This window comes from Dipodomys spectabilis, unplaced genomic scaffold, assembly GCF_019054845.1.
Source record: "Dipodomys spectabilis isolate Male_0828 unplaced genomic scaffold, ASM1905484v1 ptg000844l, whole genome shotgun sequence".
NCBI lineage: Eukaryota > Metazoa > Chordata > Mammalia > Rodentia > Heteromyidae > Dipodomys > Dipodomys spectabilis.
In genome coordinates, this window is record NW_024871521.1 from 51,141 (window position 1) to 62,500 (window position 11,360).

General features: G+C 43.5%; 1 protein-coding gene across 1 annotated transcript in view; it reads right to left on the bottom strand.

Moving 5' to 3' along the window:
• Positions 1-5,334: 5,334 nt before the first annotated feature.
• Positions 5,335-11,360, bottom strand: part of Lmo3 (LIM domain only 3) — a 37,892-nt gene continuing 31,866 nt past the window's right edge. Inside the window, exons 3-4 of the mRNA XM_042673447.1 lie at positions 11,114-11,239; positions 5,335-5,440 (exon numbers count right to left, since the gene is read on the bottom strand). Of these exons, the coding sequence (XP_042529381.1) occupies positions 5,335-5,440; positions 11,114-11,239 (232 nt within the window). The remainder of the gene's footprint in view (positions 5,441-11,113; positions 11,240-11,360) is intronic.

Here is an 11,360-nt window from a genome sequence, read left to right on the forward strand (position 1 = left end):
AAGACTCGGGTGGCATCCTGGCCCTGGCTTAGCTGAACTGTTAAGTCCCATGTTCAAAGGATGTAGGAATGCTTCCATGTGTAGGTCATACTTTAGCGAACGTGTCTGTGTCTGTAGCTTCGTGACCCTGTCTAGGTTCACCTATGTATTTTGTGATTTAGCTCTAAAACAGATGGGAGGAAAAATGTAGATCCTATGTCACTCTGAGCCTGGCTTTCTTCACTTCATGTAATTTCAGGATACAGTAAAGCCAACAGCACAACCATGTTCATTGCTGTGCTGTTTACCTTAGCCAAGGAATGGAAACAGCCAAGAAGCCCTACAATGGATGAGTGGATCAAGAAAACATGAATATATATATATATAAATATCAATATCAATATATGTCCATATTTTTGATATATATATAAACATCTATGCATGTATACATATAAGCATGTATGCATGTATGTATGTATGTATGTATGTATCTATCTATCTATCTATCTATCTATCTATCTATAATGGAACTTTATCCATCAGAAAGAAAGGTATGATGTCACTTGCAGGGACATAGAAAGATCTGGAAAAAAGTACGTTAAGTAACACATTTCTTAATTTTTTAAATTATCTTTAAGTAGTTGTCCAAAGGAGCTGCCACTGGACAGAGCGGTTGATGGACACAATGCGTCTTGATTTAGTCCCCCTTTCCCCACCCCCCCCACCCCCACCCCTGCCCTTGCTCTGCCGCATTTGGGGGATCCACACTGGAGTCTTGGCTGCCTTCTCCCCCTCTTCTCCTCTCCATCCGTCCACCCCTCTCCACCCGTCCACCCCTGTCCAGTCCCTGCTTCCTGGGGTTTGATTTTGTCAAACTTTGATTATTTCCTTTCTAAGGAGTAACACTCATTGAGCTTTCCCTCGGCTCCACGGTGTTTCCGTGAATCCATTTGCACACGCGTGCACACCGCCCCATGTGTGTGTTTACCAACTTTGTAAGCTAAATCTAGCTTCCACACGGGAGGGAACACCTATTCCCTTTGTCTCTTTGGGCCTGGCTTACTTCACGTCGCATACTGTTTTTTGCAGGTCTTCCCAGCTATTTGTGTTTATTTATGTATTTTATGAATAATCCAACCCAAATGACTCCCTAGGCAATAAAATTGGAGCTGACTGGGACCAAAGCACAAAACCATCGCAGAAAACACTCAGCATCCTGGATCCTGAACACATCCCTGTTGGGTGACCATTGAAGAGAGAAGGGAAATGCAGACGGTCCTGGAATTCGATATGAATGAGCACAGGACAAGCCAGCTCTTGTGAGACACAGCAGAGCCAGGGATGTGAGGGAAACCTATTGCTGTGAGCTTCTACACCAACCACCAAGGGAAATCTCAAATCAACATGCCGAGGATGCACCTAAAGCTCTTAGAACAAAGCCAGGTACCGGTGGCTCCCACCTGTCATCCCAGCCACTCAGGAGGCTGAGATCTGAGGATCACAGTTCAAGGCCAGCCCAGGCAGGAAAGTCTGTGAGACTCTCATCTCCAAGGAACCACCAGAAAACCAGAAGTGGCACTGTGGCTCAAGTGGTAGAGCCCCAGCCTTGAGCTGAAGAGCTGAGGGACAGCGCCCAGGCCCTGAGTTCAAGTCCCAGGACTGACTAAAAGCAAAATTGGCTACCTGTTATCTCAGTGTCTCTGGCTGCTTGGTGTGCACGGAATTCGATTTTACCATGATGACTAGCCACCCACTGGTCAGTGAATTTTACTTATCGCGTGAGTGGGAAGGTCTGAACTCAGAACCCAATATCCTTGACCCAAGACACATGACACGGGAATCGCTTCAGATTTGACGCAGCCTTTTTTTTTTTCAATCTTAATGTTTATTTTTCCTTCTCAGAAAATAGAATTCTTCACGGTGACACCCAAGGAGGAGACTTTTAGGGGAGCCAGGCCACTGGGCCTAACCACCACAGAACCTGGCATAATGGAAACGAGAGGTTTTCTTTGTTGCTCTTTCTGTTTTCTTCTCTTTCTGTCTTGTTCATTCATTCACCTGTCTTTGGGGAGGTTGTGGGTGGGGCACAGAAATCTGGGGGGTGGGGAGACAGAGGGTAAACCAAGGCAGCCATGGTCCTCACTGGACACCCCCGTGGAGAATGAACTCTACCACTCCTGGGTGGGGATGGGAAGGGGGAAACTCCCCTCCCCCCACGACAACCAGAATTCTTTTAATTAAGGACATGTTTAAAAGTTCAGGGTGTGTAATTGTTAACACCTGCTACCCGTTGCCGGCAGATGTTTCTTAGGTGCCTGGGGGAGCAGTGAGAATTATTTTATATACTTCCTGCATCAGGACTCACTAGGAGAGTGGGGAAAAGTTTAATTGGTAATTCCGTGTGCTTTATTTAGCGTGGGTTTTTCTTCTTCTTCTTCTTCTTTTTCTCCTTCTCTTCGGCGTTTCCCAAATCTACACTAACCTGGCTCATCCAAAGCAAAGGAAAAATAATGTCTTGATGGGGTACCAGGACGTTTAGGAACCTGTGTTTGCTCTTGGGTGTATTTGCATCTTACGGAGAGGACCGTCATTAAATACTGCAAAATGTATTTCTTTTTTTCCTGTGTGTGGAAACGGAAGGGATTGGGTGTTCTCCAAGGGGAGCCATGTTGGATTGAAAACCACTTTGCATAACCACCAACAGGTAATAAGTGGCCGATTTAACAATGACCCTGGAAGAAAGATGGAAATCTCTTGTGTCCCTATCTGGGGGCGCATTTCGCTTAGCATCCTCTTCGCTGGTCATATGGATGTCGCTTTTGACCTTTTCTGCTTGTCCTACACATACAGTAGTTATTGCAGATCAGGGAATTGCTGTAGTCGTCAATGTACCTGTAATGCACGGTGTGGTGTTTCTGTTTCTTTGTATGGCGTAACCCCTGTTTTCACTGTATTTGATTCCGGTCTTTAGAAAGGCCATGTTCTTGTGTGCCTGTTTGTTCTGTTTTGTTTTTCTTTTTCTTTTTCCCCCCCTGTGGGCTGTCAACATACACTTGCTAGGAGTGCTTTTTAGTTGGGACAATTAAAATGGGCGAATGGCGGGATTACCCCTTCTATTCAACACGTACGATACGCTGTATTTCCCAATGGCTTGGGAACGTGGCCACTCTTCTGTTGCAACTACTGAAAGGCAATAATAATAATAATAGTAATAATAATAATAAGTCCGTGGGAGGAGGAGAGAGGGGAAGGAGTTGGCCAGGAGTCTGGGGGGGGGGCTTTGTCACGTTGGAGAAACTGAGGCTCCAGGTGGAGGTGTCCGGTCTCCTGAACCCAGAGAGCATCAGCGATGGGTGAGCTGTGACTGGGTAGATCAATCAGCTCAGTCCTTCCGCCCGGGAATGCCACTTTTAGTTTTAGTTTTTGGTGTGTGTGTGTGTGTGTGTGTGTGTGTGTGTGTGGCCAGTGAGCTAACAAGAATAAAAAGAGCAGCTGACAGAGGGGAAAAATGATTCCCGTCTCAGTTCATAATTTTATGGAGCTGGAGCTCATTGCCACGGATGGGCAGTCTCCGTCTTCCATCCAAGCCGAGTCGTTTTATGTAGAGTTCGATAAAACAAGCGAAAACAAGAACCGAACATGAACGCACAGGAGGAGGAAGCGGGCGTTGTGAGGGACTTGGGCTCAGGAAGGTAGGATGAAGTAGGTCTGCTTTTAGGAGAAATGTGTTCCAGGTTGACACGATTTTTTTATTTTGAATTTTCGGTAGACGGGGATCAATGTTTGCACAAGATCGTTCTGGACGAGCAAGGAGATCATTAGGGAAACAGACAGATGAGAATTTACACCCATCATTTACATTATCTGTGTATCAGAGACAAGGCGGCCTACCTGGGGTGGAATCCTTCCACTTCCTTTCCCCCCCTTTTTTTTTTGTCTCTTTTGGATGTGCAAATCTCATCCCCTTACACCACAGCAGGCCGTAAAGGGTAAAGAATCAGGGCCGGGCTCCTCAGCTCAGGCCTGTAATCCTAGCTACTTGGGAGACTGAAGTCCAAGGATCTGGGTTCAAAGCCAGCGTTGGTAGGAAAGTCTTGAAGACTCTTCTTAGTGCTCAAAAGATGGGAGTGGTGATGTGGCTCAAGTGGTAGAGCGCCAGCCTTGAGCAAAATAATAATAATAATAATAATAACAAATAAAATAAAGCTTAGGAACAGTGCCCAGACCCTGAGTTCAAGACTAAATTATCTCATTATCATGGTCAACATTTCTTCTTTTAAAGATTTTCTTTTAAAGACTCTTGGGAGAGTATTATTATTATTGTTATTGTTATTATTTTGTACATGATACCCAAAGGCACTAGCTCAAATAGGAAGTGTGTCTGGAAAATTAAAAAAATAAATAAATTCCAAGCAGCATTGTTGCCTAGATAAAGAAGAAAGAGAAAAATATCCAGCAAGTCACTGTGACGCTTGCAAGAGATTCTCACACCCGCACTTTTTGTTTTTACGTTGGCATAAACCGAAAGCGTTCATCAGATGAGATTTTTTTAAAAATGCATTTATTTTTATTTTTAACCCTGATCTCTAACCCCTTGAATATAGCTGGTGAGAGAATGACTCTTAAGTCACGGTGGATGGTAACAAAATGCTTTATGTGTTTTTTTTTCCTTTTTTACTCTCAGTGGTTTTAGATAATTTTTTAATATTAATAGACGTGCCTTCTCTGTGTATTCTAAGTGAGATCTACCCTTCGTTTCCTTATTGGCATATTACAGCTCACCCAGAAGAACCAGTAGGAGTCAAAAGCAGTCCACAGAAGTGTGCACACCGATTGTTCTAGAATGCCAACCTGGGAGGAAGTGTGGGACACTGTTGGTCCTAAAGACAGTCAAGGAGCGAGCGACACCAACGGTAACACAATAGAACTGTATTACATTTGTGCTTCAAATATTACAATACAGTATGTACAATAGTCCAAAATAAACATCTCATGCCAAGGGACACGCACACACACACACACACACACACACGCACACGCGCACACGCACACACGAATTAAAAAAACAAAACCAAAAGCCAATTGCAGGCAAAAAACCCAAAGATTCCAGCCATGTGTACATTACATTTTCTTTTCCTTTAATAATAATAATAATAATAATGATCAATCAACTCTGATCAAGGCCTTCTCACTGGGTGACAGGTGCAGTCCAGGTTTTATCCCAAGGAGCCAGCTCACCTGGAGGCAGAAGGTTCTGGCTTTGAATTTTATATACACGCGGGACATGAACAGAGGAGGAAAGGAACGCAGCGCTGGGCCATTCTTGGTGGAGGGAGGGGGTGCGCAGGGGGCGGGTCAGCGAACTTGGGGTGCGTAGCCCTCTTTCATTAAGCCTTCTTCGTAGTCCGTCTGGCACAGGATCATGTTGTTCTTCAGGAAGAACTTGTCTCCGACACAAAACCTGCAAACGAAACCAAACCAGGCCCCAGTGAAGCACCGGCTGCAGATACATAGGTGTGAGCATGGTACCCGCACCCAGGTGCTATTTTCCTTGCACAAGGGGCACCTGGGAATGCAACCCCCCAGCCTCCCCCACGCCCCCCAAAAGGTAGTCTTAACAGTTGGGTTCAGGGAAGCCATTGATGTTCAGGACAAGAACGCAGCCAACTGGTTCAGTGGATAAAACATGGTGGCCAGCAATGGACAAGCCCTGGGTGTGGAGGTATGGGGGGGCGCAGTTAAGGTGAACACACACTGGGCCTGCGTGACAGGGGCTTCTTTTATCTCTTTCTTCTTTTCTTGCTCCTCTCTCTTCTGTCTCTGTCTCTGTCTCTGTCTGTCTCTCTGTCATTGTCTCTGTCTATCTCTGTCTGTCTCTGTCTCTCTCTCTCCCCAATGGTAAGAAGAAAATAACCAGTCTGTATTTGCACTCACTGAAGTGAAATTTTTATTTTTATTTTTGTCGGTCGTGGGGCTTGAACTCTGGGCCTGGGCGCTGTCTCTGAGCTCTTCAGCTCAAGGCTGGTGCTCTACCACTTGAGCCACAGCACCACTTCTGGCTTTTTCTGTTTCTGTGGTGCTGAAGAATCGAACACAGGGCCTCATGCATGCCAGGTGAGCGCTCTACCCCTGAGCCACCTTCCCAGCCCTGAAGTGAAATTTTCAAAGCAACACTCATTACTCCTTGGTTTTATTCTGGGGCTTTCCTTACGGACGAGCTATAATTAGAAGGTTAAAAAACAAAACAAAACAAAAAACCCCAAGCATTAAAATGAACCAACACACGGATTCTGATTCCAGGCTTTTGTGAATGTTTCCTGGGGCCTAGGAATTAGGAAACACATAGGAATTAGGAAACACAGTGCAGGGTCATGTGCTTCGGCCTGCAGCTTTTTCTTTGTCTTCACCAAATCTACCAACTCTGACACGGTAAATCCCACCGCGCCCAGCTTCCCAGCTGAGTCAATTGGGAGACCTTCCTCACGGGAGAGGAGGTAAATACAACCAGTGTGCCCCCCTGCAGAAATCCGGCTTTTTATTTGCATCAAGCATTGTTTAATGTGCCAGATTGCTCTGGTTTTAATGGGGGTTCTTTTTTATTTTTTTTCTCTTCTTCTTCAAATCTTTTGTGTCATTTCCCCATGGCTGACACTGTGGACATAATTAAGGTCAGAAATAAATGTCAGTGCTGTTTCCAGTACATTTAACAGTGAATTAATTCTGGAGAGATCTGTATATATATGTGTGTGTGTGTGCATTATATATATATATACACAGATACATATTATATATAGTACATTACTAAAATATATAATACACCTGTATCTATCATATATTAATATGTACTATTTATAATGCATTATGATTGTATAATTATAATAAAAATTTAAAATATATGATATAATAAATAATATATTATTAAATAATGTATATGAAAATAATATATGATTATGTATAATTTATGTAATATATTAAATTATGAGAAAATGATATAATTTATAATATAATATATTATATATGGTTATGTATAATTTATATGATATAAATGTTATGATAAAATAATATAGTATATTAACATAATATAATAATATATGATGATGTACAATTTATATTATATGAATAATATATTAGGATAAAATAAAATAATAACTTAATAACATATGTATAATTTATATTATATGAATAATATATTAGGATAAAATAATATAATGTAATAATTTAATAATATATATGATTATGTATAATTTATATTATATAAATAATATATTATGATAAAATAATATAAGATTATAATATATGATTGTATATAATTTATATTATATAAATAATACATTATGATAAAATGATATAAAATAATAATATAATATATGATTGCCTATAATTTATATTATATAAACAGTATATTATGATAATATAATATAATATATATGCTTGTGTATAATTTATATTACATGAATAATACATTATGATACTATCATGTAATAATATGATAACATGTATGATTGTGTATAATTTATATTATATAGGTAGTATAGTATGATATCATATTGATATAATATGATAATAGGTATGATTGTGTATAATTTATATTACATGAATAATACATTATGATACTATCATGTAATAATATGATAACATGTATGGTTGTGTATAATTTATATTATATAAGTAGTATAGTATGATATCATATTGATATAATATGATAACAGGTATGATTGTGTATAATTTATATTATATAAGTAGTATAGTATGATATCATATTGGTATAATATGATAACAGGTATGAGTGTGTATAATTTATATTATATCAGTAGTGTAGTATGATAACATATTGATATAATATGATAACAGGTATGATTGTGTATAATTTATATCAGTAGTATAGTATGATAACATATTGATATAATATGATAATAGGTATGATTGTGTATAATTTATATTATATCAGTAGTATAGTATGATAACATATTGATATAATATGATAACAGGTATGAGTGTGTATAATTTATATTATATCAGTAGTGTAGTATGATAACATATTGATATACTATGATAACAGGTATGAGTGTGTATAATTTATATTATATCAGTAGTGTAGTATGATATCATCTTGGTATATGGTAACATGGATATTGTGTATAACTGGATGGTAGCAGTGTGGCCTTCGGCAGCAGTAGACCTGGGCCAGAGAAGCTCCTCATCCTTACACATATTGACCTTACGAACCCGTCCTTCCAGCCTCTCTATCCCGTAGCTTTCCGCGGTGTTGGGGAGCCATCGTGGAGCGCAGATCGTGCACCGACCCCCACCCTTCATGTGCTGTGAAGTGAAAGCCTGTCGTGAGGAGCCGCTGGGAATGTCGACATGTCAACGGTTGGGGCCCTGGACAGAGCGAGGGAGGAGGGCGCGCCGGAGGGAGCTTCCATACTTGCCCTTGCTGCCTTTCCCTGCCGATCCGCTGGCTGCCGGCGGAAACGCCCTTCCCTTGCTCCAGGCTGGGCGCTCTACCACTTGAACCACAGCGCCACTTCTGGCTTGTTTTTTTTTTAGATTAAGAGCCTCACAGACTTTCCCACCCTGGGGCGGGGCGGGGGGGGGGGTTGGCCTCCAGCCTCCATCTTCTGACCCCAGCTAGGATGACAGGTGTGAGCCACCGGCTCTCTCCATCTTCCAGTGGTTGGACAGAGAGGGGTTACACCTGGATTGCGACAGGCACTGTGCCTCTGCGTGCACATCGTTTTCCAATACGGTTTGACCAGAAGGAGGGCTTTTTCCAGTCACACCTGATGGGAGAAAGAGGCTTCTCCTATGTCCCCCACCTTTGGTGTCTTCTACCTTGAGGGGTGCGGAATCTGTCTTGTTCTTCTTGGCTGGCAAAGATGAGCTAGTTCAGTTGATTGGAAAAGTTGGTCTTGTAGGATCTGCCCCCCCTCTTCCCCGTCCTCCCTCTCCCCCCCCTCCCCTAGGAATGACAAGACAATAACTTAGTGCTAATTGTGCATAACCGGCATTAATGCCCACAGGGCCATTAGAACACGCGGGCATTGGAAGACACAGGGAAAATATATGAGGTGCCATCTGAATCGCGTGTTCTGTATGAGAGAGGCCAGGTGCATTTCTGGGGTGAAAAATCAAATGGACGGGTGATTTGTGAATAGCCCCCCAGCACCTCCGATTCCTTCTGGTGGTGCTCAGCTTGGAGGGGATGATGTCTCAAATACACGAGCATGTCTACCTATATAAATACATATTATATATATATGCGTGTACAAGGATTCTATCACTGTAATAGAAACGTAATGCGAGATATAATACGGCACTAATGTGATACGTCCTGTGGGATTCTATGTCATCTCGTGGTAACAATGCCAAGGTGGAGCAGGGCTTCTTGGGGGAAGAATCAGGTCACGTGGGTGTGTGTCGCCCGGTGACTTTCTGGCAGGAGAGTAACAGGTTGATCTGGGCTGATTGGGGGTGGGTGTTAGTTCCCGCCAAAGTCCCCCATTCAAACCGCAGCTCCTTTGTGGGTCTCGCAGTTTTCCACGTAATAGTACGGAAAAACGGAATGAGCCGACCACCTGCCCCTGGGCTGAGCAGCGAGGGGGTGAACCCGTACCTTTCGCCCCTAAAATCGGGAGGTGGTGGTGGTGTCTGATTCAGATGGAAAGAGTTTTTAAAAGATAGCAAAAATCAAGATTCCTTCCTGTTCATTTTATTTTGTAAATTTGGCTTGAAATAAGGCCTCCCTTAGTAGCCCAGACAGAGCTCCTGCCTTGGCCTTCTGGGTGCTGGGACTACAGGTGTGCACAACAGCACTCAGCATTCCTTCTTTCCTTCCTTCCTTCCTTCCTTCCTTCCTTCCTTCCTTCCTTCCTTCCTTCCTTCCTTCCTTCCTTCCTTCCTTCCTTCCTTCCTTGTGTCAGTCTTGGGGCTTGAACTCAGGGCCTGGGCACTGTCCCTGAGCTCTTTCACTCAAGGCTGATGCTCTACCCCTTGAGCCACAGTGCCACTCCCGGTTTTCTGGTGGTTCATTGGAGATCAGAGTCTCAGACTTTCCTGCCCAGGCTGGCTTTGAACCGCCATCCTCGGATCTCAGCCTCCTGAGTAGCTGGGATGACAGGTGGGAGCCACTGGTGCCCGGCTGTATTTTTCTTTTAGGAGCCTATCTATGTGTAATCTGCACAGTAGTTTTTGTGTATAACTTGTCACGCCCATGTAGACACACTCGCAATGATTTGTTCACTAAAATATTAATGTTTTTTTTTTTCTAGAAAAGTCACTGGAGGGGGGTGGGGTCGATACTGCTCTGTCTCCTTTACATTTCGTAAGCTCTCTCCTCTAGCTGCGTCTGTGTGCTTGGTAAACTAGAATGGCCACGAAGCTTACGGTGGTCTACGAAGATCTGGATTTTCGCCAGAAACAAAGCGATTCTTGGAGTGGAATGAAGTTCTTCAGTCGAACCACTTAGCTCCCTCCCGGGGCAAATGGGAAAGTCAAGCTGGTGGTCACGGGGTTGGATTAAGGCTCCCGCAGCCAGTGTGTGGCAGAGCTCAGGTTAGAATCCAGATGTTTCCAGAGGCCCTGGGTGACATTTACCACGTTGCTTTTCTAACGCGGATCCTTATTTCATGATTCGTTCAGGAAACTTAGAAAAGTACACACGGAAGACGGTGTAAGATGAATCACGTGGAATCAAGGACTAACCGGTGCCAATGGCTCCCGCCTGTCATCCCAGCTACTCGGGAGGCTGAGATCTGAGGATCGTGGTTCAAACCCAGCCCGGGCAGGAAAGTCTATGAGACTCTGATCTCCAATGGACCAGCCAAAAGCCCAAAAATGGAGCTGTGGCTCAAGTGGTAGAGAGATTGCATTGAGCACCAGAGCTCAGGGGCGGTGCCCAGGACCTGAGTTCAATCCTCAGTACTGGCTTGTGTGTGTGTGTGTGTGTGTGTACAAACCATCAGGGAAACATACGCAGCAAGGAAGATGGAAACACGTGCTCCCCGATCGCTGTATACAAACCTGCTCCTACCACTCTGTGCTCCCCAAAGGAGCGCTAGAAAGACAGACAGGTTCTCAACCATCTTGGGTGAAGACAGAGACCAACCGGAAACACCCCTCGCCGGCTGCTCACCTCTGGTTGCAAAGCTGGCAGGCAAAGCAGTCAAGGTGGTAGACATTGTCCTTGGCCCTCATCACCATCTCAAAGGCGGGGATGAGCTTGCTACAGGCCGCGCAGTTTCCCGTGACTCCAAAAAGCCTGTAAGACACGATCGACAGTCAGCGTGTGTGTGTGTGTGCGTGTGTGCTAGCTGTGATACCGTTCATAACTGTATCTTGTACAGAGTGGTTAATGCATGTCTTCTTCTTTCTTCTTCTTC